The 27,843-nt window shown below is 46.3% G+C and overlaps 1 protein-coding gene across 2 annotated transcripts in view; it reads right to left on the bottom strand.

The window, feature by feature from the left end:
- RELL1 (RELT like 1) overlaps positions 1-27,843 on the bottom strand; it is a 62,747-nt gene that overhangs the window by 18,892 nt on the left and 16,012 nt on the right. For both annotated transcript variants that reach the window (XM_069744619.1, XM_069744618.1), the window contains exons 2-4: positions 22,246-22,476; positions 14,227-14,301; positions 5,739-5,814 (exon numbers count right to left, since the gene is read on the bottom strand). In XM_069744619.1, coding sequence (XP_069600720.1) covers positions 5,739-5,814; positions 14,227-14,301; positions 22,246-22,476 — 382 coding nt within the window. The remainder of the gene's footprint in view (positions 1-5,738; positions 5,815-14,226; positions 14,302-22,245; positions 22,477-27,843) is intronic.

Below are 27,843 nucleotides of genomic sequence, written 5' to 3'. Positions count from 1 at the left end.
CATCAGGTATTCTAGAATATGTATGTATATACATAGCAGCCACATAGCATATAGCAGAGGCCACGTAACAGAGACAGCCACGTAGTATATAGCATAGCCATGTAGTATATAACACAGCCCACGTAGTAAATAACAGCCCACGCAGTATATAACACAGCCCACGTAGTATATAACGCTGCCCACGTAGTATATAACCCTGCCCACGTAGTATATAACGCTGCCCACGTAGTATATAACGCAGCCCACGTAGTACATTACACTGACCACGTAGTATATAACGCAGCCCACGTAGTATATAACGCAGCCCACGTAGTATATAACGCAGCCCACGTAGTATATAACGCAGCCCACGTAGTATATAACAGCCCACGTAGTATATAACACAGCCCACGTAGTATATAACACAGCCCACGTAGTATATAACACAGCCCACGTAGTATATAACACAGCCCACGTAGTATATAACACAGCCCACGTAGTATATAACGCAGCCCACGTAGTATATAACGCAGCCCACGTAGTATAGAAACACTGCCCACGTAGTAAATAACACAGCCCACGTAGTAAATAACACAGCCCACGTAGTAAATAACACAGCCCACGTAGTAAATAACACAGCCCACGTAGTAAATAACAGCCCACGTAGTAAATAACACAGCCCACGTAGTAAATAACACAGCCCACGTAGTAAATAACACAGCCCACGTAGTATATAACACAGCCCACGTAGTATATAACACAGCCCACGTAGTATATAACACAGCCCACGTAGTATATAACGCAGCCCACGTAGTATATAACGCAGCCCACGTAGTATATAACGCAGCCCACGTAGTATAGAAACACTGCCCACGTAGTAAATAACACAGCCCACGTAGTAAATAACAGCCCACGTAGTAAATAACACAGCCCACGTAGTAAATAACACAGCCCACGTAGTAAATAACAGCCCACGTAGTAAATAACACAGCCCACGTAGTAAATAACACAGCCCACGTAGTAAATAACACAGCCCACGTAGTAAATAACACAGCCCACGTAGTATATAACAGCCCACGTAGTATATAACACAGCCCAAGTAGTATATAGCACTGTGGGCACCATAGCCCTGTTAAAAAAAAGAATGAAAATAAAAAAATAGTTATATACTCACCCTCCGGCGTCCAGCGAAGCTGTCGCTATGCGCACGATGCGGCTGCCAGCTTCTGTTCCCAGCGATGTATTGCGAAATTACCCCAAATTACGTCATTATCTCGCGAGACCGCAATGCAAGGCCCGGAGCGTCGCGATAAGCGGGAAAGGCGCCGGAAGGTGAATAATGATTTTTTATTTATTTTTTCTTATTTCTAACATTAGATCTTTTTACTATTGATGCTGCATAGGCAGCATCAATAGTAAAAAGTTTGTCACATAGGGTTAATAGCAGCGTTAATGGACTGCGTTACACCGTGGCATAACGCGGTGTAACGCAGCCATTAACCCTGTGTGAGCGCTGACTGGAGGGGGCACTGACAGAGTAGGAAGGGGCAAATTCGTGGCCGGACTATGCCGGCCGTGACCAATTAGCGACTTGGGATTTCCGTGACAGACAGACAAACAGACAGGGAGACGGAAGTGCCCCTTAAGGTACCGTCACACTAAGCGACGCTGCAGCGATACCGACAACGATCCGGATCGCTGCAGCGTCGCTGTTTGGTCGCTGGAGAGCTGTCACACAGACCGCTCTCCAGTGACCAACGATGCCGGTAACCAGGGTAAACATCGGGTAACTAAGCGCAGGGCCGCGCTTAGTAACCCGATGTTTACCCTGGTTACCATCCTAAAAGTAAAAAAAAACAAACACTACATACTTACCTACAGCCGTCTGTCCTCCAGCGCTGTGCTCTGCACTCCTCCTGTACTGTCTGTGTGAGCACAGCGGCCGGAAAGCAGAGCGGTGACGTCACCGCTCTGCTTTCCGGCTGACCGACGCTCACAGCCAGAACAGGAGGAGTGCAGAGCACAGCGCTGGAGGACAGACGGCTGTAGGTAAGTATGTAGTGTTTGTTTTTTTTTTACTTTTAGGATGGTAACCAGGGTAAACATCGGGTTACTAAGCGCGGCCCTGCGCTTAGTTACCCGATGTTTACCCTGGTTACCAGTGAAGACATCGCTGAATCGGTGTCACACACGCCGATTCAGCGATGTCTGCGGGGAGTCCAGCGACCAAATAAAGTTCTGGACTTTCTTCCCCGACCAGCGACAGCACAGCAGGGGCCTGATCGCTGCTGCCTGTCACACTGGACGATATCGCTAGCGAGGACGCTGCAACGTCACGGATCGCTAGCGATATCGTCTAGTGTGACGGTACCTTTAGACGATTATGTACATAGATTATAGCGCTATTTATTCCATGGCGCTTTGCATGTGAAAAGGGGTATAAATATTAAAAACAGGTACAATAATCTTGAACAAAGTGAGTCACCGACTGGTACAAGAGAGAGGACCCTGCCCGTGAGGGCTCACAGTGTATGGGTGAGGATACTGTAGGTGAGGGCAGAGCTGGTCATGCAGTGGTGTGGTGGAGCGAGGGTTACTGCAGGTTGTAGGCTTGTTGGAAAAGAAAGGTCTTCAGGTTCCTTTTCAAGGTCTCCATAGTAAGGGAGAGTCTGATATGTTGGGGTAGAGAGTTCCAGAGTATGGGGGAAGCACGGGAGAAGTTTTGGATGCGGTTGTGGAAGGAAGAGATGAGGGGAGTAGAGATGGAGATCATGAGAGGATCAGAGGTTGCATGTAGGTAGCTATCGGGAGACCACGTCATAGATGTATGGAGGAGATGGCTTTGTATGTCATGGTTAGGCTTTTGAACTGAAGTCTCTGGGTAATGGAGAGCCAGTCATGGGTTTTGACAAAGAGAAGACGCTGGGGAGCGGGGGGAATAGGTGGATTAGTCATAATCTGCATAGGCAGCATCAATAGTAAAAAGTTGGTCACACAAGGTTAATAGCAGCGTTAACGGACTGTGTTACACCGCGGCATAACGCGGTGTAACGCAGCCATTAACCCTGTGTGAGCGCTGACTGGAGGGGGCACTGACAGAGTAGGAAGGGGCGAATTCGCGGCCGGACTGTGCCCGCGGGATTTCCGTGACAGACAGACAGACGGAAGTGCCCCTTAGAATATTAGATTATATATATAGATGAGTGCTGGAGCCCATCAGCAGAGGTGGATTGCTGCCACAAACCTCCAGCAGGCATAGCGCTGACATTGCTGAACAGTTTCAGTCTGGGAGGTGACCACATGCAGTTTTTATTTTACATAGATCACTCTTGCATATTAGAAGTCATTGTCCAAGTAGTGAACAACTCCTTTAATTAAAAAAAAAAAAAATAGACGATTATAACATAAAATGTCGGCATATGTGTCAGAGCATGGATATATTTACGGACAGCTATAGGGGGACACTAAAGGGTGGGCCACAGAAGGAGTGTCCTGCGGTGATGCACTTCTAGGCACCTGGAATGGGCGATATATTCCTAAGTAGCACCACTTGCTATATTTGTCTACAGCATGTTACTCATGAGGTGAAAGACATGAAGTGTTACATACGGTTTACCTTTGTCGTTATGACACGGTCTCTCAGTGTCGAGTGCGCTCATGACACTTCTATGCCTGTGACATGGAGAAGGGCCTCTTCTGGTCCTGCCGCAGTGAGGCTGTTCACATATTGCATGCTACCATTATAATCAATGTCAATACACGTTATCAATAGTCTTAGGATTATGCAGGTTGTAAAATTTGTATAGCTGTCCCAAAAAATACTGAGAGATTTTTCATGCTACCGTGTCACCACCGTGACTCATTGAATTTCATCTTAAAAGCTTATATTTGTGGCATATCTCCACAATATACCATTTGGAAACGTATACACAATTTACAGCTTCAGTAGATGGCTCCATGGCTACAATATTGTCTATAGGGCGCACTAGCCTTCGTTGAGCGGAGGTGCCATTTGGGTATCCAGGGTGCCAACCACCGTGGTAAGGGAGAGCCAGGGCAGGAGCACAAGAGGGCCAGGGCAAGGGCACAAGAGGGCCAGGGCAGGCGCACAAGAGGTCCAGGGCAGGGGCACAAGAGGGCCAGGGCAGGGGCACAAGAGGGCCAGGGCAGGGGCACAAGAGGGCCAGGGCAGGGGCACAAGAGGGCCAGGGCAGGAGCACAAGAGGGCCAGGGCAAGGGCACAAGAGGGCCAGGGCAGGCGCACAAGAGGTCCAGGGCAAGGGCACAAGAGGGCCAGGGCAGGAGCACAAGAGGGCCAGGGCAGGGGCACAAGAGGGCCAGGGCAGGGGCACAAGAGGTCCAGGGCAAGGGCACAAGAGGGCCAGGGCAGGAGCACAAGAGGGCCAGGGCAAGGACACAAGAGGGCCAGGGCAAGGACACAAGAGGGCCAGGGCAGGGGCACAAGAGGGCCAGGGCAGGGGCACAAGAGGGCCAGGGCAGGGGCACAAGAGGGCCAGGGCAGGGGCACAAGAGGTCCAGGGCAAGGGCACAAGAGGGCCAGGGCAGGAGCACAAGAGGGCCAGGGCAAGGACACAAGAGGGCCAGGGCAAGGACACAAGAGGGCCAGGGCAGGGGCACAAGAGGGCCAGGGCAGGGGCACAAGAGGGCCAGGGCAGGCGCACAAGAGGTCCAGGGCAAGGGCACAAGAGGGCCAGGGCAGGAGCACAAGAGGGCCAGGGCAAGGACACAAGAGGGCCAGGGCAAGGACACAAGAGGGCCAGGGCAGGGGCACAAGAGGGCCAGGGCAGGGGCACAAGAGGGCCAGGGCAGGGGCACAAGAGGGCCAGGGCAGGGGCACAAGAGGGCCAGGGCAGGGGCACAAGAGGGCCAGGGCAGGGGCACAAGAGGGCCAGGGCAGGAGGGAATCCTATGTAACAGTCCATTTATATGACCTTTCAGATATGACATTTGGAAACCGCTGAATGCATTTTGAGTATGAACTGTTTATTATTCTAGAGGTTTGCATTTTTATTAATATCAAGACTACTGAATAAAAGTTGAGATTTTTGATTTAGTATATTGTATGGCGAGTTTGTCATAAACCTCACCATTTGAGTAATCATATACAAGTCGTACACTGTTTTGTCTGGGAAACATCCTCTCTTGGATGTCAACAGCAATGACTGAACACATGGTCATTTATTTTATTTGACACTGGCCACGGGTCCTGTGTTACCCCAACTCTGCACCAAACCATGTATGCTGCTTTTTACTAGAATATAAAGATCCAGATATTGACCTACAAATATTGTTTGTTTCTGCAAATGTTCCTGTGTGTACATAGGACTCCACTAAATGACCGATCGGTGGAATAATACTACTGCCGAATGGTAAACTTACTGATCGCCGGTTGGCAGTCGATTCTAGCAGGATGCTAGGCAGGTACACCATGTCCTTTCTATCAGGATGCTAGGCAGTTACACCATGTCCTTTCTAGTAGGATGCTAGGCAGTTACACCATGTCCTTTCTAGCAGGATGCTAGGCAGTTACAGTATGTCCTTTCTAGCAGGATGCTAGGCAGTTACACAGCTCACTATTCTCCCATACTCCGAAACCTGCATGATAGGAATCTTTGAAGGCTAATACTTTAAGATGTCTGGGAATCTTACAGATAAGTAGAGATATTCCCATCACAATTGCACAGCTAGACTTAGCATCATGTGAACTGTAATATATAATCGATTACTGAAGACCTTACCTTTCTGGATCAAACAGGCTGTTATCTCCCACCCCGGATGTGTCTGCGACCATGGCTTTCAGAACGTCAGCATTTGCTGCAGAGACAAATGAGCAGATGTTATAAGATGACACCTCAGTAAATGCACACCCCTATAGGAGCGATCTTCTTACTGACTACACATAGATACCATGCAATGTCCACAGAGGAGCAGAGAACAGTGCTACATGTGTAAGAGCCAGCACAAACACCAATGGGCAGCGGCACAGCCAGGAATATAACACGTGTGGCTTCTATGCTCCACACAAAGGCAGAAGGTCTGATAAGAGATTATGGATTGCTGGAAATATAATTCAGTGCTTTACACATGCAAGGAACGCCCCACTCGCAGCATGGCAGAAACATAAGACAATAAGAAGTCCTTCGCTCAGGTAGCCGTATGAATACATGCGACCATCACTTCTAGGTGACTGAGGAGTAAGGAACAAGTCTGAGACCTCTGCTTCTACAGCCAACAAGATGTCGACTGGGTCCCCGACTGTCAGAGAAAGCGCAACTCCTGGGAGTGTAGACAGAAGCGTCTCTGCCCCTTCCCTCTAGCACCCAATCTTACATATGGGGACACAGACAGCCCGCCGACACAGACAGCCCGCCGACACAGACAGCCCGCCGACACAGACAGCCCGCCGACACAGACAGCCCGCCGACACAGACAGCCCGCCGACACAGACAGCCCGCCGACACAGACAGCGCGCCGACACAGACGGGAAAGCAGAGGTGCAGTTACACCAATTAGGAGAGGATTCCTGCTGCCCTGCATCCAGTCTGGTCCTCCCTGGCAGCCAGTCCTCAGTTCATTCTGGTCCTCCCAGGCAGTCAGTCCTCACTTCAGCCTGGTCCTCCCAGGCAGCCAATGCTCTCTTCAGTCTGGTCTTCCCAGACAGTCAGTCCTCACTTCAGTCTGGTCCTCCCAGGCAGTCAGTCCTCACTTCAGTCTGGTCTTCCCAGGCAGTCAGTCATAGCTTCAGTCTGGTCCTCCCTGGCAGCCAGTCCTCACTTCAGTCTGGTCCTCCCAGGCAGCCAATCCTCACTTCAGCCTGGTCCTCCCAGGCAGCCAATCCTCACTTCAGCCTGGTCCTCCCAGGCAGCCAATCCTCACTTCAGTCTGGTCCTCCCAGGCAGTCAGTCCTCACTTCAGTCTGGTCCTCCCAGGCAGCCAATGCTCTCTTCAGTCTGGTCCTCCCTGGTAGCCAGTCCTCACTTCAGTCTGGTCCTCCCTGGCAGCTAGTCCTCACTTCAGTCTGGTCCTCTCAGGCAGTCAGTCCTCACTTCAGCCTGGTCCTCCCAGGCAGCCAATGCTCTCTTCAGTCTGGTCCTCCCTGGTAGCCAGTCCTCACTTCAGTCTGGTCCTCCCTGGTAGCCAGTCCTCACTTCAGTCTGGTCCTCCCTGGCAGCCAATGTTCTCTTCAGTCTGGTGTTCCCTGGCAGCCAGGCCTCACTTCAGTCTGGTGTTCCCTGGCAGCCAGGCCTCACTTCTGCACTCGGTGCCTTTGTTGCTTACTAGGCACAGCAACAAGGCCTGGAAAATGCCAGAGGTGCCCAGGATGCTGAGGGCATGACACAGGACACATTGCGCCTCTACATCACAGGACATGTACTGCCACTTGCTATCCGGCACGGATAATTTATGATAACTTATACCAGAATACACGTGACACCATGTTGGATAACTTCCAGCGCGTGTGAAATACTCGCTCACTGAGCAGCCCTCAGTTGCTCACACTCACTGATAAACCCTCTTGAGTATCACTACATCTATACAGCCTGAATGACCCAGTGCCTTAAGGTACCTTCACACATAACGATATTGTTAACGATATCGTTGCTATTTGTGACGTAGCAACGATATCGTTAATGAAATCGTTATGTGTGACAGCGACCAACGATCAGGCCCCTGCTGGGAGATCGTTGGTCGCTGAAGAAAGTCCAGAACTTTATTTCGTCGCTGGACTCCTGCTGACATCGCTGGATCGGCGTGTGTGACACCGATCCAGCGATGTCTTCACTGGTAACCAGGGTAAACATCGGGTAACTAAGCGCAGGGCCGCGCTTAGTAACCCGATGTTTACCCTGGTTACCATGCTAAAAGTAAAAAAAACAAACACTAGATACTTACCTACCGCTGTCTGTCCTCCAGCGCTGTGCTCTGCACTCCTCCTGTACTGGCTGTGAGCCGGAAAGCAGAGCGGTGACGTCACCGCTCTGCTTTCCGGCTCACAGCCAGTACAGGAGGAGAGCAGAGAAGCAGAGCGCAGCGCTGGAGGACAGACGGCTGTAGGTAAGTATCTAGTGTTTGGTTTTTTTTTACTTTTAGCATGGTAACCAGGGTAAACATCGGGTTACTAAGCGCGGCCCTGCGCTTAGTTACCCGATGTGTACCCTGGTTACCGGCATCGTTGGTCGCTGGAGAGCGGTCTGTGTGACAGCTCTCCAGCGACCAAACAGCGACGCTGCAGCGATCCGAATCGTTGTCGGTATCGCTGCAGCGTCGCTTAATGTGAAGGGGCCTTAAGTCAACATACCAAAAGTTAATGACTGACACTGTAGTGCAAACATACACCGAAAATGACCACCTTGGGAGCTTTACCCAGTAACAATAGGCACAAATGGATGAAAACAAGAGGAAATGAATCTGGGACAGGAAGCACAACCAGAGGAAAGTGTTACCCCGATACCAATAAGACCTATCGAATATTCACAGCAGAAACTAAACAAGACAATGGTGACAATGCAAACTAGTGCAAGCAGGGGGCAACTGTATGCAATGTATGCCTGTGAGGGCAGCGACTGTATACCTGTACATACGTATGTGCAATTAGATAATGGATTTAAAAAATGCTCAATAATTGAAAAAAATGTTAAAATATTACCGGTAAGTATTGTTTTAATTATTATTAGGATTATTATTTTTTAATGGCATTAAAAATGTTTGGATATTTTACACTTGTAACCAGTACAGGGAGCAGCTGCTGAAATTTGCCATAAAACCTAGTGTACTGCTAACTGTTAATCTAATAGGGCTTTCCAGTACTATGATACTGATGAGCTACACCTACGACAGGTGATCAATATCAGCTCGTGGGGGGCAGACACCCGGTCCCCCAATACTGATCAGCTGTGTCCAAATAAAGTAAGTGACTGCATGTAAACAGTAACTGGAGTGGAAGAATACGGAGCCATACAAAGTGTAGTGGCTGCTGCAGGGTACTGCAGATCACCTCCTATTGATGTGTATGGAGCTGTGCGGCCCTGTACAATGCTTGCATCCAGAGCAGGTAACAGCGGAGCAGGGGGTACTCAGGTGTAAATCCTCCACCGATCTGATATTGATAACCTATCCTGAGCTCAGGTCATCAAGATCAAAATAGCGGAAAACCTTTTTAAGAACACTGACACCTTAACCCCTTCATGACCCAGCCTATTTTGACCTTAAAGACCTTTCCGTTTTTTGCAATTCTGACCAGTGTCCCTTTATGAGGTAATAACTCAGGAACGCTTCAATGGATCCTAGCGGTTCTGAGATTGTTTTTTCGTGACATATTGGGCTTCATGTTAGTTGTAAATTTAGGTCAATAAATTCTGTGTTTATTTGTGATAAAAACGGAAATTTGGCGAAAATTTTGAAAATTTCGCAATTTTCACATTTTGAATTTTTATGCTGTTAAACCAGAGAGTTATGTGACACAAAATAGTTAATAAATAACATTTCCCACATGTCTACTTTACATCAGCACAATTTTGGAAACAAAATTTTTTTTTGCTAGGAAGTTATAAGGGTTAAAATTTGACCAGCGATTTCTCATTTTTACAACAAAATTTTTTTTAGGGACCACCTCACATTTGAAGTCAGTTTGAGGGGTCTATATGGCTGAAAATACCCAAAAGTGACACCATTCTAAAAACTGCACCCCTCAAGGTGCACAAAACCACATTCAAGAAGTTTATTAACCCTTCAGGTACTTCACAGCAGCAGAAGCAACATGGAAGGAAAAAATGAACATTTAACTTTTTAGTCACAAAAATGATTTTTCAGCAACAATTTTATTATTTTCCCAATGGTAAAAGGAGAAACTGAACCACGAAAGTTGTTGTCCAATTTGTCCTGAGTACGCTGATACCTCATATGTGGGGGTAAACCACTGTTTGGGCGCACGGCAGGGCTTGGAAGGGAAGGAGCGCCATTTGACTTTTTGAATGAAAAATTGGCTGCACTCTTTAGCGGACACCATGTCACGTTTGGAGAGCCCCCGTGTGCCTAAAAATTGGAGCTCCCCCACAAGTGACCCCATTTTGGAAACTAGACGCCCCAAGGAACTTATCTACATGCATAGTGAGCACTTTAAACCCCCAGGTGCTTCACAAATTGATCCGTAAAAATGAAAAAGTACTTTTTTTTCACAAAAAAATTCTTTTACCCTCAATTTTTTCATTTTCACATGGACAACAGGATAAAATGGATCCTAAAATTTGTTGGGCAATTTCTCCTGAGTACATTGATACCTCACATGTGGAGGTAAACCACTGTTTGGGCACATGGTAAGGCTCGGAAGGGAAGGAGCGCCATTTGACTTTTTGAATGAAAAATTATCTCCATCGTTAGCGGACACCATGTCGCATTTGGAGAGACCCTGTGTGCCTAAACATTGGAGCTCCCCCACAAGTGACCCCATTTTGGAAACTGGACCCCCCAAGGAACTTATCTAGATGCCTAGTGAGCACTTTAAACCCTCAGGTGCTTCACAAATTGATCCGTAAAAATGAAAAAGTACTTTTTTTTCACAAAAAATTTATTTTCGCCTCAATTTTTTCATTTTCACATGGGCAATAGGATAAAATGGATCCTAAAATTTGTTGAGCAATTTCTCCCGAGTACGCCGATACCTCATATGTGGGGGTAAACCACTGTTTGGGCACACGGCAGGGCTCGGAAGGGAAGGCGCGCCTTTTGACTTTTTGAATGGAAAATTAGCTCCAATTGTTAGCGGACACCATGTCGCGTTTGGAGAGCCCCTGTGTGCCTATGCATTGGAGCTCCCCCACAAGTGACCCCATTTTGGAAACTAGACCCCCCAAGGAACTTATCTAGATGCATACTGAGCACTTTAAACCCCCAGGTGCTTCACAGAAGTTTATAATGCAGAGCCATGAAAATAAAAAAATGTTCTTTTCTCAAAAATGATTTTTTAGCCTGGAATTTCCTATTTTGCCAATGGTAATAGGAGAAATTGGACCACAAATGTTGTTGTCCAGTTTGTCCTGAGTACGCAGATACCCCATATGTGGGGGTAAACCACTGTTTGGGCGCACGGCAGGGCTCAGAAGGGAAGGCACGCCATTTGGCTTTTTAAATGGAAAATTAGCTCCAATCATTAGCGGACACCATGTCGCGTTTGGAGAGCCCCTGTGTGCCTAAACATTGGAGATCCCCCACAAATGACCCCATTTTGGAAACTAGACCCCCAAAGGAACTAATCTAGATGTGTGGTGAGCACTTTGAACCCTCAAGTGCTTCACAGAAGTTTATAACGCAGAGCCATGAAAATTTAAAAAAAAAATTCTTTTCTCAAAAATGATTTTTTAGCCCGCTATTTTTTATTTTCCCAAGGGTAACAGGAGAAATTTGACCCCAAAAGTTGTTGTCCAGTTTCTCCTGAGTACGCTGATACCCCATATGTGGGGGTAAACCACTGTTTAGGCACATGCTGGGGCTCGGAAGTGAAGTAGTGACATTTTGAAATGCAGACTTTGATGGAATGCTCTGTGGGCGTCACGTTGCGTTTGCAGAGCCCCTGATGTGGCTAAACAGTAGAAACCCCCCACAAGTGACCCCATTTTGGAAACTAGACCCCGAAAGGAACTTATCTAGATGTGAGGTGAGCACTTTGAACCCCCAAGTGCTTCACAGAAGTTCATAACACAGAGCAGTGAAAATAATAAATACGTTTTCTTTCCTCAAAAATAATTATTTAGCCCAGAATTTTTTATTTTCCCAAGGGTTACAGGAGAAATTGGACCACAAAAGTTGTTGTCCAGTTTGTCCTGAGTACGCTGATACCCCATGTGTGGGGGTAAACCACTGTTTGGGCACACGTCGGGGCTCAGAAGGGAAGTAGTGACTTTTGAAATGCAGACTTTGATGGAATGGTCTGCGGGCGTCACGTTGCGTTTGCAGAGCCCCTGGTGTGCCTAAACAGTAGAAACCCCCCACAAATGACCCCATTTTGGAAACTAGACCCCCAAAGGAACTTATCTAGATATGTGGTGAGCAAATAAAAAATAATTTTTCTTTCCTCAAAAATTATGTTTTAGCAAGCATTTTTTTAGATTCACAAGGGTAACAGGAGAAATTGGACCCCAGTAATTGTTGCGCAGTTTGTCCTGAGTATGCTGGTACCCCATATGTGGGGGTAAACCACTGTTTGGGCGCACGTCGGGGCTCGGAATTGAGGGAGCACCATTTGACTTTATGAATACAAGATTGGCTGGAATCAATGGTGGCGCCATGTTGCGTTTGGAGACCCCTGATGTGCCTAAACAGTGGAAACCCCTCAATTCTAACTCCAACACTAACCCCAACACACCCCTAACCCTAATCCCAACTGTAGCCATAACCCTAATCACACCCCTAACCACAACCCTAATTCCAACCCTAACCCTAAGGCTATGTGCCCACATTGCGGATTCGTGTGAGATTTTTCAGCATCATTTTTGAAAAATCCGCGGGTAAAAGGCACTGCGTTTTACCTGCGGATTTACCGTGGATTTCCAGTGTTTTTTGTGCGGATTTCACCTGTGGATTCCTATTGAGGAACAGGTGTAAAACGCTGCGGAATCCGCACAAAGAATTGACATGCTGCGGAAAATACAACGCAGCATTTCCGAGTGGTATTTTCCGCACAATGGGCACAGCGGATTTGGTTTTCCATATGTTTACATGGAACTGCAAACCTGATGGAACACTGCTGCGAATCCGCAGCGGCCAATCCGCTGCAGATCCGCAGCAAAATCCGCACCGTGTGCACATAGCCTAATTCTAAAGGTATGTGCACACGCTGCGGAAAACGCTGCAGATCCGCAGCAGTTTCCCATGAGTTTACAGTTCAATGTAAACCTATGGGAAACAAAAATCGCTGTACACATGCTGCAGAAAAACTGCACGAAAACGCAGCGGTTTACATTCCACAGCTTGTCACTTCTTTCTGCGGATTCCGCAGCGGTTTTACAACTGCTCCAATAGAAAATCGCAGTTGTAAAACCGCAGTGAAATGCGCAGAAAAACCGCGGTAAATCCGCGATAAATCCACAGCGGTTTAGCACTGCGGATTTATCAAATCCGCAGCGGAAAAATCCGCAGAGGAACAGAATACGTGTGCACATACCGAAACCCTAACCCTAACCCTACCCCTACCCCTAACCCTATTCTAACCTTAGTGTAAAAAAAAAAAAAAAATTCTTTATTTTTTTATTGTCCCTACCGATGGGGGTGACAAAGGAAGGGGGGGTCATTTACTATTTTTTTTTATTTTGATCACTGAGATATAACCTATCTCAGTGATCAAAACTCACTTTGGAACGAATCTGCCGGCCGGCAGATTCGGCGGGCGTACTGCACATGCGCCCGCCATTTTGGAAGTTGGCGGCGCCCAGGAAAGAAGACGGACGGATCCCGGGAGGTAAGTATAAGGGGGGAGATCAGGGCACGGGGGGAGCGTCGGAGCACGGGGGGGGGGGGGGTGGTTCGGAGCATGGGGGGTGGATCGGAACACGGGGGGGTGGATTGGAGCACGGGGTGGGGGATCGCTGTGCAGGGGGGTGGATCGGAGCACGGGGGGGGGGGGAATCGGAGCACGGGGGGGATCGCTGTGCGGGGGGGTGATCGGAGTGCGGGGGGGTTTGATTGGAGCACGGGGGGTGTGATTGGAGCACGGGGGGAGCGGACAGGAGGACGGGGGAGCGGAGCACAGGACGGAGGGGAGCGGACCACAGATCGGGGGGCGGGGGGGGGGGGCGATCGGTGGGGTGGGGTGGGGGCACATCAGTGTTTCCAGCCATGGCCGATGATATTGCAGCATCGGCCATGGCTGGATTGTAATATTTCACCAGTTTTTTAGGTGAAATATTACAAATCGCTCTGATTGGCTGTTGAAAGTGAAACTGCCAATCAGAGCGATCGTAGCCACGGGGGGGTGAAGCCACCCCCCCCTGGGCTAAACTACCACTCCCCCTGTCCCTGCAGGCCGGGTGAAATGGGAGTTAACCCTTTCACCCGGCCTGCAGGGACGCGATCTTTCTGTGACACAGCATATGCGTCACAGGTCGGATTGGCACCGACTTTCATGACGCATACGCTGTGTCACAGGTCGGGAAGGGGTTAAGGACAGTAGGACGTTGATGAAGACTGGTAAGAAAACAGAGTGATGTAATACACTTGTCAGCCTTACAGACGTACCTTCATTTTTCATGATAAAGCTCACAATCTGTCCTACAGTATCATTGTTTGTTTCTCCGACGCCATCTTGCATTTCTGGGAAGAAAAAAATAAGAAATATGATACAAAAAAAAGAACAAGCAATTAAATACAAAAAATATCAAGCACTCAAAATCGTACGATATATGACAGAGGTTTGTTGTAGACATTTCCTAGTTATGAAAAAAACAATTTCTGCCCCATTATACTGCGCATCCCAGTATAACCAATATGAAATCATGTAAGATCATGGGACAATCTGCTGTGTGAGATTGATGTGCGATTTCCACGATATCCATGGCTTTCACAGATAGCACGCATTCCTATGATAGTCTGTGGGGCCATTCACTGGTTTGGGATTTTTCACTGAGCAGGCTGTGGAAAGTTGTAGTGACTGCATGACATCTGAGTGCGGTCAGATTTTCACGGACTGACAGAAAGGAGATGATGGTGACATTTTTACTCCCCAACCGAGAAAAACTGATGACACTCAGACCACACTCTAATAAAACACTGATCAGAGTCTGATCAAAATAATATTTTTCTAGTGAGAAATTTGGACGTCTGAATGAGGCCCGAGACTGATGGCAGATGCTATAGAAATGGGCCACTGATCTGCTCATTACTAATCCCAGCTATAAGGCCCCATACATACTGGACTAATGCTATCAAACCTGCCAATGTCGGCCTACAGACAAATGCGTCTGGGGGTCTCCTGGCTACCCCAAAATGATGTGAAAATAGAAGAATCCAACCTATTGGATTTCCACTGGCTGATCCTTCTAATCTCCGGGAGATAAGCCGCCACCAGAAGAGGGCAGCAGCGGACACCCCAGAAGAGCGCCTGGAGGAGGCGAGCAGTCCTGTGTACCAGATTAGTGATCATTCACACACATACAGTTAGCATCGGCCGTCCTTTACACGAGAATTAATCGACTTGTTACGTGGTCTATGGGAGCTCGTTCAGGCAGGAAATCTACCGCTGGATATCAGCCTTTAGGTGGCCTGGTGAAATCAAAAATGCATGATGGCCGTCCAACAGTGCAGAAGAAAGATCTGCAGGGTGACATACTAACGTACCTTTACCTTTTTAATATAAAATTACATTAGAGCACATGGGCCAAATCTGGCACGCAACGCCAGGCGGGTGCCCCAGGTACATTTGGTCTACGACACCGGGATGCCGATACAGTTGAAAGCAATGATGGAGGACGGATCATAAGCTGGCACTCTGTCCTATCATCTGACATCTTGGCGTGAGGACATGACGCTGTACTACGTTGTGCAGAGGATCTGAAGACACCATGAAGAGACAAGAGCAGTGGAACGGGCAGAGGTGAGTCATTTTCTTTTAATGTGGTCCCATTATACTGTATGGAGCACTATGTGGGGTCCATTATACTGTATGGAGCACTATGTGGGGTCCATTATACTGTATGGAGCACTATGTGGGGCCCATTATACTGTATGGAGCACTATGTGGGGCCCATTATACTGTATGGAGCACTATGTGGGGTCCATTATACTGTATGGAGCACTATGTGAGGCCCATTATACTGTATGGAGCACTATGTGGGGCCCATTATACTGTATGGAGCACTATGTGGGGCCCATTATACTGTATGGAGCACTATGTGGGGTCCATTATACTGTATGGAGCACTATGTGGGGTCCATTATACTGTATGGAGCACTATGTGGGGTCCATTATACTGTATGGAGCACTATGTGGGGTCCATTATACTGTATGGAGCACTATGTAGGGCCCATTATACTGTATGGAGCACTATGTGGGGTCCATTATACTGTATGGAGCACTATGTGAGGCCCATTATACTGTATGGAGCACTATGTGGGGCCCATTATACTGTATGGAGCACTATGTGGGGTCCATTATACTGTATGGAGCACTATGTGGGGCCCATTATACTGTATGGAGCACTATGTGGGGCCCATTATACTGTATGGAGCACTATGTGGGGCCCATTATACTGTATGGAGCACTATGTGGGGCCCATTATACTGTATGGAGCACTATGTGGGGCCCATTATACTGTATGGAGCACTATGTGGGGCCCATTATACTGTATGGAACACTATGTGGGGTCCATTATACTGTATGGAGCACTATGTGAGGTCCATTATACTGTATGGAGCACTATGTGAGGTCCATTATACTGTATGGAGCACTATGTGAGGTCCATTATACTGTATGGAGCACTATGTGGGGTCCATTATATTGTATGGAGCACTATGTGGGGTCCATTATACTGTATGGAGCACTATGTGGGGTCCATTATACTGTATGGAGCACTATGTGGGGTCCATTATACTGTATGGAGCACTATGTGGAGTCCATTATACTGTATGGAGCACTATGTGGGGTCCATTATACTGTATGGAGCACTATGTGGGGTCCATTATACTGTATGGAGCACTATGTGGGGTCCATTATACTGTATGGAGCACTATGTGGGGTCCATTATACTGTATGGAGCACTATGTGGGGCCCATTTATACTGTATTGAGCACTATGTGGGGCCCATTATACTGTATGGAGCACTATGTGGGGTCCATTATACTGTATGGAGCACTAGGTGAGGCCCATTATACTGTATGCAGCACTATGTGGTGCCATTATACTGTATGGAGCACTATGTGGGGCCCATTTATACTGTATTGAGCACTATGTGGGGCCCATTATACTGTATTGAGCACTATGTGGGGCCAATTATACTGTATGGAGCATTATGTGGGGTCCATTATACTGTATGGAGCACTGTGTGGGGCCCATTTATACTGTATTGAGCACTATGTGGGGCCCATTTATACTGTATGGAGCACTATGTGGGGCCCATTTATACTGTATGGAGCACTATGTGGGGCCCATTGTACTGTATGGAGCACTATGTGGGCCCATTATACTATGAAGTACTATGTGGGCCCATTATACTGTATGGAGCACTATGAGGCACATTATACCGTATGGTAGGCAATACAGGGCCCCATTATACTGTACTGTTACCGCATGGAGCACTTTTTGTGATCATTATACTGTATGGAGAATTTGGAGAATCACACTGTGATGGATTCACCACTATCGGGGGGAGTGAGGGTTGGGGCGTAGAGTTGGGTCATCATGCCATGCATGTGGATGGTAAAGTGGAGGAACTCACTGTGGGGATATAATACTGTGCTTGGGGGCAATTCTGTTTGCATCACACTTTATTATGTGTATTATTCAAAGTTTTTTATCCTTTGTTATTACATATTTAAGTTGGCCTATTGGGCCATATGCTTTTTACTGCTATTAAATAACATATTATATTATTCCAATCATTTATTCTAAGATCTATTAAAATGTGCTTTGTTTGTGGGACATATGAAAAAGTTCATAGTTATATCTGATGATTAGGAAAACCTTCCTCAATCGTGACTTTTTTTTTTTAAATAAATATTAAAGGTTGGCCCGCAACTTTGTCCAAGCTTTTAATTTTGTCCCTCTGTGTAATTGAGTCCGACATCCCCGTATTAGAGAAGGAATAGCAAAGGCAGGTAAATGGCACGTCACAGAGAAAACCACCATCGTTACACATGACAGAAACCCTACATCTCTTCCCCCATCAGACATGTGACCAAACCAGTTTACAAGCTGCACAACAAGGAAACGGCCGCCATAACCTCCCCTCCCCGAAGCCACAGAAGATACAACATATCCGCCCCCACCAGACACAAAAAAGAGGAGACGTCATAGAAAGTCCAAACCTGACAACCACGCTGCCGGTATCCTCAGCCAGCGACAACGCGCACTCAGGGAAGCCAGCAGCTTTATTACTCTTATTTTTTACTTAAGCAAAGAATACAATTTAACATAAAATATATAATAGGTCGTAAAAAAAACTAAAAATATAATAAAATGGTTTCCCGACCATAAATGGATTAACTATACAAGCCATTAAGACTATCTTCGCTCAGACATCAAACCTTTCAGTGGTTGTTGGGCTTTCTGATAAAGATTCGGTCTCAGCGCTTTGCTTTCAATAACTTTTAGCACTGAACATTAGGTGACTCATTCATCACGCAATTCAAAGATTTACTATTAAAACCACGTAAATGGGCAGAAGGTCCAAGAAAATTTAAAAAATGAAAAAAAAAAAAAATGAAAACACAAAGCAAAATGGAGATGTTACGTTTCCACGAACCTTAACCAAAGAAGCACTTTCTTTTACAACTCCACCAAAGACAAACTACGTGGACTCCAATGTCATTTTCTGATGACCCGTCAGGCCAAGCGTGCTGGATTTCTCCACTGAGTAAACAAGCGAATCTCATAAACCAGTATGTGTTGGGTTATGCTGCCCCATAAAATATTTCACAAACCAATACTTTGCAGCTCCCAAGCCATCGCTTCCTTTGCCTCCGTTAACCGGGCTCCACAGATGACCATCAACCCTTGCAAAGGTCACAATACAAGTCACCGTAGCAAGGAGGAACATAAACCCATCCTGCTCTGGTCACACAGTCACGTGATCAGTGCAGCTGGCTGCAGCGGTGAGGAGTTGGTCACCGCTGCAGCCAATCAGCGGTCTTTATATAGATACTATATATGGGTTGCGGCAGGGAATTTTTTACATATATATGTGCTATGTATAAATACATGGAAGTTCTTTCACTGGTTTGTAACATAATGACTCACGTAATATTTGCCCGCTGGGGAATCCTAGGTGTGAATTCATTAGAGGTGTGAGTTCATTCAAGCCTCCAGTTGGCAGATTACACACACGTCTTTTAAGAAGACTCCAGCGCAGTTTTTATTGCGTCAGAACAGGAGATTATCCTGTGATCATTGCTGGTACCCCGATCATTAACATCTGAGCTCTGGCTCCATACACAGGGACATGGCCCCATGCAGATCGACATTTCTAGGATTTCTGTTAAAGGAAGCCACAACCTGCACATAACACTCTGTAGTTTCAATTACAAAAAAATATGGAAAGTACGCAAAGAAAACAAGCAGCAGAGGAAACTTAAAAAAAAAATGGATGTGAAGCGAGCCACAAGTGGAGCAAGCCACAAGTTGAGCAAGCCACAAGAGGTGCAACAAGTGGAGCAAGCCGCAAGAGGTGCAACAAGTGGAGCAAGCCACAAGAGGTGCAACAAGTGGAGCAATCCACAAGAGGTGCAACAAGTGGAGTAAGCCACAAGAGCTGCAACAAGAGGAGCAAGCCACAAGAGGTGCAACAAGTGGAGCAAGCCACAAGAGGTGCAACAAGTGGAGCAAGCCACAAGAGGTGCAACAAGTGGAGCAAGCCACAAGTGGAGCAAGCCACAAGAGGTGCAACAAGTGGAGCAATCCACAAGAGGTGCAACAAGTGGAGTAAGCCACAAGAGGTGCAACAACTGGAGCAAGCCACAAGAGGTGCAACAAGTGGAGCAAGCCACAAGAGGTGCAACAAGTGGTGCAAGCCACAAGAGGTGCAAGCCACAAGAGGTGCAAGCCACAAGAGGTCCAAGCCACAAGAGGTCCAAGCCACAAGAGGTGCAAGCCAAAAGAGGTGCAAGCCACAAGAGGTGCAAGCCACAAGAGGTGCTAAGCCACAAGAGGTGCTAAGCCACAAGAGGTGCTAAGCCACAAGAGGTGCTAAGCCACAAGAGGTGCAAGCCACAAGAGGTGCAAGCCACAAGAGGTTTACATTTGTAAGAAAAAAAAAAAAGAAGAAAAAAAGCCGTTTTACCTAACAAGACTTTATCAAGTATTCGCCATATACAGTGCTATCCATGTTATTTTTTGGAATTGTTTACTACATTATTCTCCTTGGCAGCACTATTCTTGCAGTCTGGGTTCGCACACCAACCCTTATACACTGAATTTTTCATGCTAAAGGATGCACCACAGATTCAAACCCTTCCAAAAAAATAAAAACATATTTCCTACTAATTAAAACTTCCCTAATGGTGTCACTAATGGTGTAAGGATGTGAAGGGGTCAATATCACACATCTTTGTGCTCTAGAATAAAGGGAGAGATTAGTGAAAGTGAACAGGTCACCTCGAAAAATGCTATTAACCTGCAGATATAGGGTTAATCTGCAGGTCAATAGTGTTACCATGCTGCCCAGCCGCCTTAATGAAATTGCAGATACTGGGAGAAAATGATCTGCCGGCTTTCAGTCATGAGCGTGGGCGCGGAGTGGCTACAGTCACTGCTCTATATTGTTAGCGGTGGATGTACACACACCGCCCCAGGACTGTGACATCTCGCGCTGCACAAGTACACTGCAGACCTGGCGGCTCCAGGGAGAAAAGAAGTTACTTTTCTCCCGGTAGCGGCACTTTCAGTAAGGCAGTAAAGCGATGATTAACCCCACAGGTGCAGGTATATCCCATTTTCTGAAATGATTGGTTTGCTTCAACAGTCAGCTCTCAGTGTTTTTCTGCAACACGCATAATATGTAGGCAAAAAAACTGCAATGCACACACACGCGGAGACACAAACACGGAGAGACAAACACGGAGACACAAACAAAGAGAGACAAACACGGAGAGACAAACACGGAGAGACAAACACGGAGAGACAAACACGGAGACACAAACAAAGAGAGACAAACACGGAGAGACAAACACGGAGAGACAAACACGGAGACACAAACAAAGAGAGACAAACACGGAGAGACAAACACGGAGAGACAAACACGGAGAGACAAACACGGAGAGACAAACACGGAGAGACAAACACGGAGAGACAAACACGGAGAGACAAACACGCGCGCACGCATCTTCAGCAGGAGCCACTCGCACCAATAACAGAGGGTTCGGACTGTGTAATACAGGTAACATCTATCTCGTCCTGGTCTGGCGTCCGTTGTCAGTTTGGGCACGAATCTCCCCCAATAGCTCGATCAATGGGTGTTAATTGGTTGCCAAGGCAAAAGCATATCCAGTACTGCATTGACGCACACATAAAAGCCCTATCAACATATCAAATTATTTCATCTAAAGGGTAAATGCTCTAATGAAAAAAATAAATAAATCTCCATGTGCTGGAAATGCCGTTTTTTTAGTCATTATTTCTCCCACAAAAAAAATGCCAACTGTTGTATGCACCTCAAAATTGTATTAATAAAACAATCCGCTCCCTACGCACAAAAACACGCCCTCACGCGTTTTTAGCAGAAAGCTTCAATAAATAAGGATTACAAATTAATTCCTTGTGAGATGCTGCGGTGTCCATCAGGCTAGCCTTTTCCCACCGCCCGAGAGTCGGATGAGCCACCAAGCATGGCATTACGCCTTCACTGCATGGCGCTGCATACATCTTTATAACAAAACGTGCGCCATTATATTGTGGACCTTGGTTTTTAAAACCTCTATAATACGGAAAAGGAGGGGGTTACGATAAATACACTTCAGCCAAACTAGGGGACCCAAAAACTGGCCGAAAACTAATCCCGATTATCATCAGAACAAGTCACTATTTTGTCGGGTGGAATGATTTTTAAGCTTAACAAAAACCATGGCTCTCAGCAGCACGTTATCCTGTAGAACATGAAATGTGCTGCCAAAAACAAGGATATACAACGTGCACAGAACGATCGTATTAATGATCATTTTGTGAGAACGGACGTGGGTCAGCCTGTGTAAACAGGCTATGGAAAGAGGATATACTTCTATGAAGACAAATACACAGGCGGCCCATGTAAGGCCGGCTATGTACATTAGATGGCTGTCGACCGGACGATGCTTCTGCCGATCATTTAATAAACGGCCATCTCCATCCGTGGCTTCTCTTGTGGAGAAAAATGCAAGAGGTCAGAAATCGGACATGCCGGACGAACATCTCCCATGTAATCAGGGATGGCGGAAGCAGTCATTATCAGCAGGTCGACATTAGTCCAATCTGTATGTTGGGGCTTTCCATGTACCCTTTGTGTAGGACACATCCTCGAAGTGGCCATAATCACCAGTTATACGGTGTTGGGTCTGATTGTCTAGCTGTACCTACCGATTTTCTCCCCAGTGATTTTCTCCACCTCTGGCTCGGCTTCCGTAGTGCAGCGATATCCTTTCTTCTTTAGGATATGGCAGATGAGTACTCCTACTAGGCCCATGATGAAGAAAACAGGAACCAAGTAGAAGGCCACATACTCCGGGTGGCCACCAGAAGGGGAGTCCGCGGCGTTACTCGTACTTGGCCTTGCGGCACTTGGGTCAATAGATGGCTGAGATTCTAAAGCTTAAAAAAAGAGAAGAAACAATTAGAGCAGAATATATCCTCAACTTAAAAAGAATAATACCCCCCACACTACAAAAGAAAAAAAAGAAAAAGTCCTGAGATGACCAATTCCCAGGCTTCCTATATGGCTGTCCTATGGTGGCCATTCTCCGTTGCTGCAGCTCAGCTCCCATTGAGGCCAGTTAACGGGATCTGAGCCGTTCATCACCAGAGCTGATAAGAGTTGATTAGAAGTGGCGTCAATGTCTGACCCTCAGTGATCGGATATTGATGACCTGGTCACACAGATTTTTTTTTACATAGAAGAAAATAGGGTTACGATTGGTGGTGATAATCCCCGTGCCATCTCACGCCAAAACACAAATACCAATTCCCATGCTTCTCCTACACATTAGACCCTGACTGCAGCCAGGTGACAGGAGCGGCTTCCATGTGATGCCCATGTTTTCACTGACCTATCGTCTGGAAGGGGAGATTTGGATCCGCAAACTGGATCAAAATAGAACAGAAGTCCACATTTATCTTTTGTGGTCACTTGATCCACATAAACAGCAATGAACAGCACCATGGACTACAATAAGTAAATGGTATAGCCATAAAAACACAGATGCAAAACACATGCAAAGCAGGCATGTAAGAGGAGCGGCCCGCAATTTTGGAAGCCCCCTTAAAGAGAATCCATTACCATGTTTAGCTACCCCATCAGAAAGCAGAATGATGCAGGGGTAAAGACCCCGCTTCAAGTGATGGGTCACTTACTGGGCTGCTTACTGCAGCTCTGATAAAACAGTGGTTTTATCTGCTGACAATCTATAAGTTCTCTGAATGCTGAGCTCTGTATAACATCGCTAATACCACTGATTGGCAGCTTTCTGTGCACACAGTGCATAGGCAGAAAGCAGCCAATCAGTGCTGTGAGCAAGGATATACAGAGGTAATGAATATGTAGGACTACATGCAGCAGGTTTACTAGTCTTTTAGTGATACTCTCTGGCTGATAAAACTACAGACAGCAGCCCAGTAAGATTTCAGGGTCTCTTCCCCTATATTATGATGCCCTCAGATTAGGTGACAAAAACCTGGTAACAGATTCTCTGTAATGGCTGCCAAGCCCGCTATTGGAACCCCTCATTCCAAACCCCTGGTCTATAGCCATGTGAATAGAGGGGTAACGGCAGACGCGGCCCGTGAACAGGAGCAGCGTCATTTCTGGACGCAGACTTTCTGCTAATTGCATAGGACCCTAGATGGGGGAGAAACACTGATACAGTAATATACCACCTTAAGGGTGTGTGCCCCCGATCAGGAACTGCGGTGGGGAGGACGCTGTGTATTTATGTAGTGTCAAACCACAGCGTCCAGATGTTACAGCATAATGGGTGAGATTTCAAGAAATTCCATGCCCACTATGTGTAAACAGATGCCCGCAGATCACCCGCAGAGACGGACATGCGGCACGTCTCTCCAGACAGCAGCATGTCAATCAATAGAATGGATTGGACGCTGTGAATCTGCACGCTTTACTGAACACAGAGGATTTACCCGAGTCAATAGAAGGCAGCACGGCCAGTCATAACTTATCACACTGGTAACTTCCCCTTCATGTACAATACTTTCTGGAGGCAGATTCTCAGGTGCTCAGTGTTCGGCCCATAGATCTTAACAGCTCATTTGCATACAAGAAAAACATGGATTACTCTGGAACAAGACATCGGATCTCAGTTACCAAGGTGTCATTTTGTTCAGCTTCCTATGACCTACATGCCCATATAGACGGCTTGGGATGGTTGGTCCTACTGACAGACGCCCTTTAAATCCCACTGAGTGGCACATATCACAGGTCAATATTCACAATGTCTCCCTGTATATTAACCTGTCATGGATTTTCTTTTTTTTTGCATTTCTTGATTACCTTAATAAAAAAGGTTTTTTTTTTGTGACTTTGGAGCATCTCACTAACCTGGATGTTTGCTCCAGGACAAGCCGACCCTGCTCGACCCCAGAGCATTGCTGAATGCGTTCACATGTGAGCAAGAGACTTTCTTAAAAGGAACTGTTCATCTCCAAAAAATTATAAATACAATATATTTGTCCTACATTTGTTTCTAAGAGCTATTGATATTTTTATTTTTCCACTGAAATAGCCATAAGAGGGGGATTATTTTATTTTTTGTTTAGTTTTAAGGCCTCATTCAGATGTACGGTATATGATTTTTCTTGTACATAAAAACACGGACAGCGTCATCACCCTTTTGAGATCAGATTTTTATCAGTGTTTGGTCCGCGTGTCAGTTTTTACCATTGGCATTATATCAGTGATTTTTATGTATTCATAAATACAAGGCTTCTCTCCTATACCTATAATAATAATAATAATAGTAATAATAATTTTCCTTACAACCTTACAATGTTAATGGCGGCAGCACATTGTTTGCCTCTGCGATTTTCACACACCCATAGATTTGGATGGTAACTTAGACCCATGACACAAATCAAAATCACACATGACTGATTGTTTTTCTCCACAAAAACACAAAGCCATATGAACAGCTCGACAGATAAGAGCAGGCGCCTTCTGGGAAAAACAGGTAGAACACGTCCAGGAAAAATGGACGTCTAAATGGGGCCTAAGTGATGGGAAAAAAATATAATTTTAAGGCATGACTTTCTAAAACTTTGTTTTTTTTTTTTTTTTTAGAGTGGCCAGCTGACATTTTTATCGTTACCATTTTGGGGTGAATATATTTTAATCTCTTCATGACAAGGGCCAATTGCCGCTTTTGCGTTTTCATTTTCCTTCTTCCCAGACCCATCATTTTTTTTTTTATTTTCTGTCCATATGGATGTTTGAGGGCTTGTTTTTTGCAAGACGAGTTGTACTTTTGAATGACACCACTTAACTTTCATCACATAATGTACTGAAAAACGTTAAAAAATAAATTCCAAGCGGAATGAAATTGTTAAAAACAAAACAAAAAAAAAAAAACACAATTCTGACTTTTTTGGGCGTACAAAACAAATCTACAAATCTGTTACTGTTTTTTTATTACTTTAATAATAGGCAGCTATTCGGTAAGCGCTATAGCTGGTCGGATAATTCAATCTGCCCTAGTTTTGATCCCTTGTTACAGTATTTTTTCTGGCATTAAAGAAACCAAAATAAACCCCTTAATTCTGGTGTTCTTTAATTTTTCCCATTTACTGTTTCAGGTTGATTTTAGATTTTGATAGATCAGACTTTTCTGAACGCGGTGATAACATATGTATCTATTTTAGGCTTCTGAGTAGTTCCATAATGACAAGCACAGGGGTCTTCAACAGACCCAACCTGGTCTCACAGCAGCCCGCCGGCGACCCACGATTATGTCACGGGCGCGCTAATGACCCCCATGCTGATCACTTAAATGAGTGACCTGCTGAATGCATGTGCCTGTATCCATTATGAATAATATAAAAGCGCTCACTCCCTTTAATGGAAGCCCTCTGATCAAAGACCTTTAGTAAATACTACAATACGCAGACATTTAATGCACATACAGCACAGAGAGAAATATAGGGACATGCATCTTAATCATAAAGTTCATCCCCGTTGCCCCTGGTTTAGTATCCGGCCCCCTCATGACGTCTGCCTTTACCGACATGTGACATAATGGCTGGTGGTAATGATCTTACCGATACCAGCGCGGTCCTGAAACAGGACGTCGCCCGTGTAACAAGTCCGGACGTGACATTTCTTCCCCTACTCAATATTCCACCATCACCGGTGAGTGATATTATTGATAAATGGAGGAAAACACAACTCAGCCACGAAGTGCAGACCACGTAAAGTCACAGAGCGGGGTCCCCGAGTGCTGAGGAGGAGAAGGTACAAAGTCACTAACTGCTGACTCCATAACTGCAGCGGCCTGATATCCTCTGATATCACCATCAGCACAAACCCTGCGCCCCCCGCCGGGAGCTTCACGGCCGACCAGCTGCATGCAGCCGTACATCACCAAGCACAATGCCAACTGTCAGACGGAGTAGTGTAAAATCGCCACCAATGGGTGCTGGAGAGATAGAAACGTGCGCTTTACAGTGACGGATCACAGTTCTGTATCTGGCATCTTGATGGACATGTACCCACCTCGCTGCATTGTGCCAACAGTAAAGTTTGGTGGAGGAGGGAAACTGCTATGGGGATGTTTTTCAGGGTTTGGCCTTAGTCCCGTAGTTCCAGTGAAAAGAAATCTTACTTCAGCACAAGACATTTTGGACACTTGTGGGAACCAGTTTGCTACTCCCCATGACTATGCACAAAGTAAGATCCACAAAGTCATGGTTGAGCAAGTTTGGCATGGAAGAACCTGACTGGCCACACCGAGACCAACCTCAGCCCCATCCAACACCTTTGGGACAAAGAAGAGCAGAGATTGTGAGCCTGGTCCTCTCCTCAACCATCAGTGAGTGACCTCACAAATGCTCGTCTGGATCAATGGACACAAACTCACACAAACACCTCCAAAAGATTATGGGAAAACGCCCCAGAATAAGAGTGAGCTGTTATAGCAGCAAAGGACCCCATAGTAATGGCGGTGGCTTTACAACGGGAGGTCACAACTGCTCCTTGTGGGTGTCATGCGGAGGTGTCCAGCACATTCACCCATATAGTTTATAATGACATGTTTACGTAAAGGGAATATGTCACCATGTCTGCTACCTCATCTTAGAGCAGCCTAAAGAATGGAAAGAGACCCCGATTCCAGCGATGGATCACTTGGTTTACTGGATGTAGCATTTTTTTTTTTTTTTAAATGTGGCATGTAGCAGAGCTCAGAAAGCTGCCCCCGCCCACACCACAGCTCTTATATACATTGTATATGGACAGCAAGCTGCTTATCGCAGGAAGGGGCGTTTGTCAGAGCAGGGTTCATGTGAGCTGTAGCCCAGGAAGTGATAATCTCCTGCTGATAAAACCTTTGTTGTATTGCAACACCACACAGCCAAATAAGTGACACATCCATGAAATCTGTCCCTCATCCTACCTCAAATTACACAGCAAAACCCTGCTGACATTCCCTTAACTGCATGTATACATTTCTGCCGAAAATATAGGCACAAAGGGGCATGTGTTGTCCATAGGGCTCCATTTCCCAGCTCACATTGGTAGCTTTCCCCATAGAGGCAATGTATCTGTAATGCTCACATCCTGTGTATACTCAGTGTAAGAGCGGAGCCTCTGTATACAGCACAATGTGACAACTCAAAGTGAATAGCAGAGCGTGAGTCACTGGTCATGTGTGGACTAGTGACGACGCTCCGCTTTCTAGAAACAATGTGTAGCGTCTCGGGGTTATGAAGGTGGAGTGACGTCGCTCGGCTGTTTAC

The sequence above is a fragment of the Ranitomeya imitator genome, chromosome 1 (genome assembly GCF_032444005.1).
Source record: "Ranitomeya imitator isolate aRanImi1 chromosome 1, aRanImi1.pri, whole genome shotgun sequence".
Classification (NCBI taxonomy): Eukaryota; Metazoa; Chordata; class Amphibia; order Anura; family Dendrobatidae; genus Ranitomeya; species Ranitomeya imitator.
Note: the sequence above shows the minus strand (reverse complement) of the source record. Positions and strands in the feature narration are given on the sequence as shown.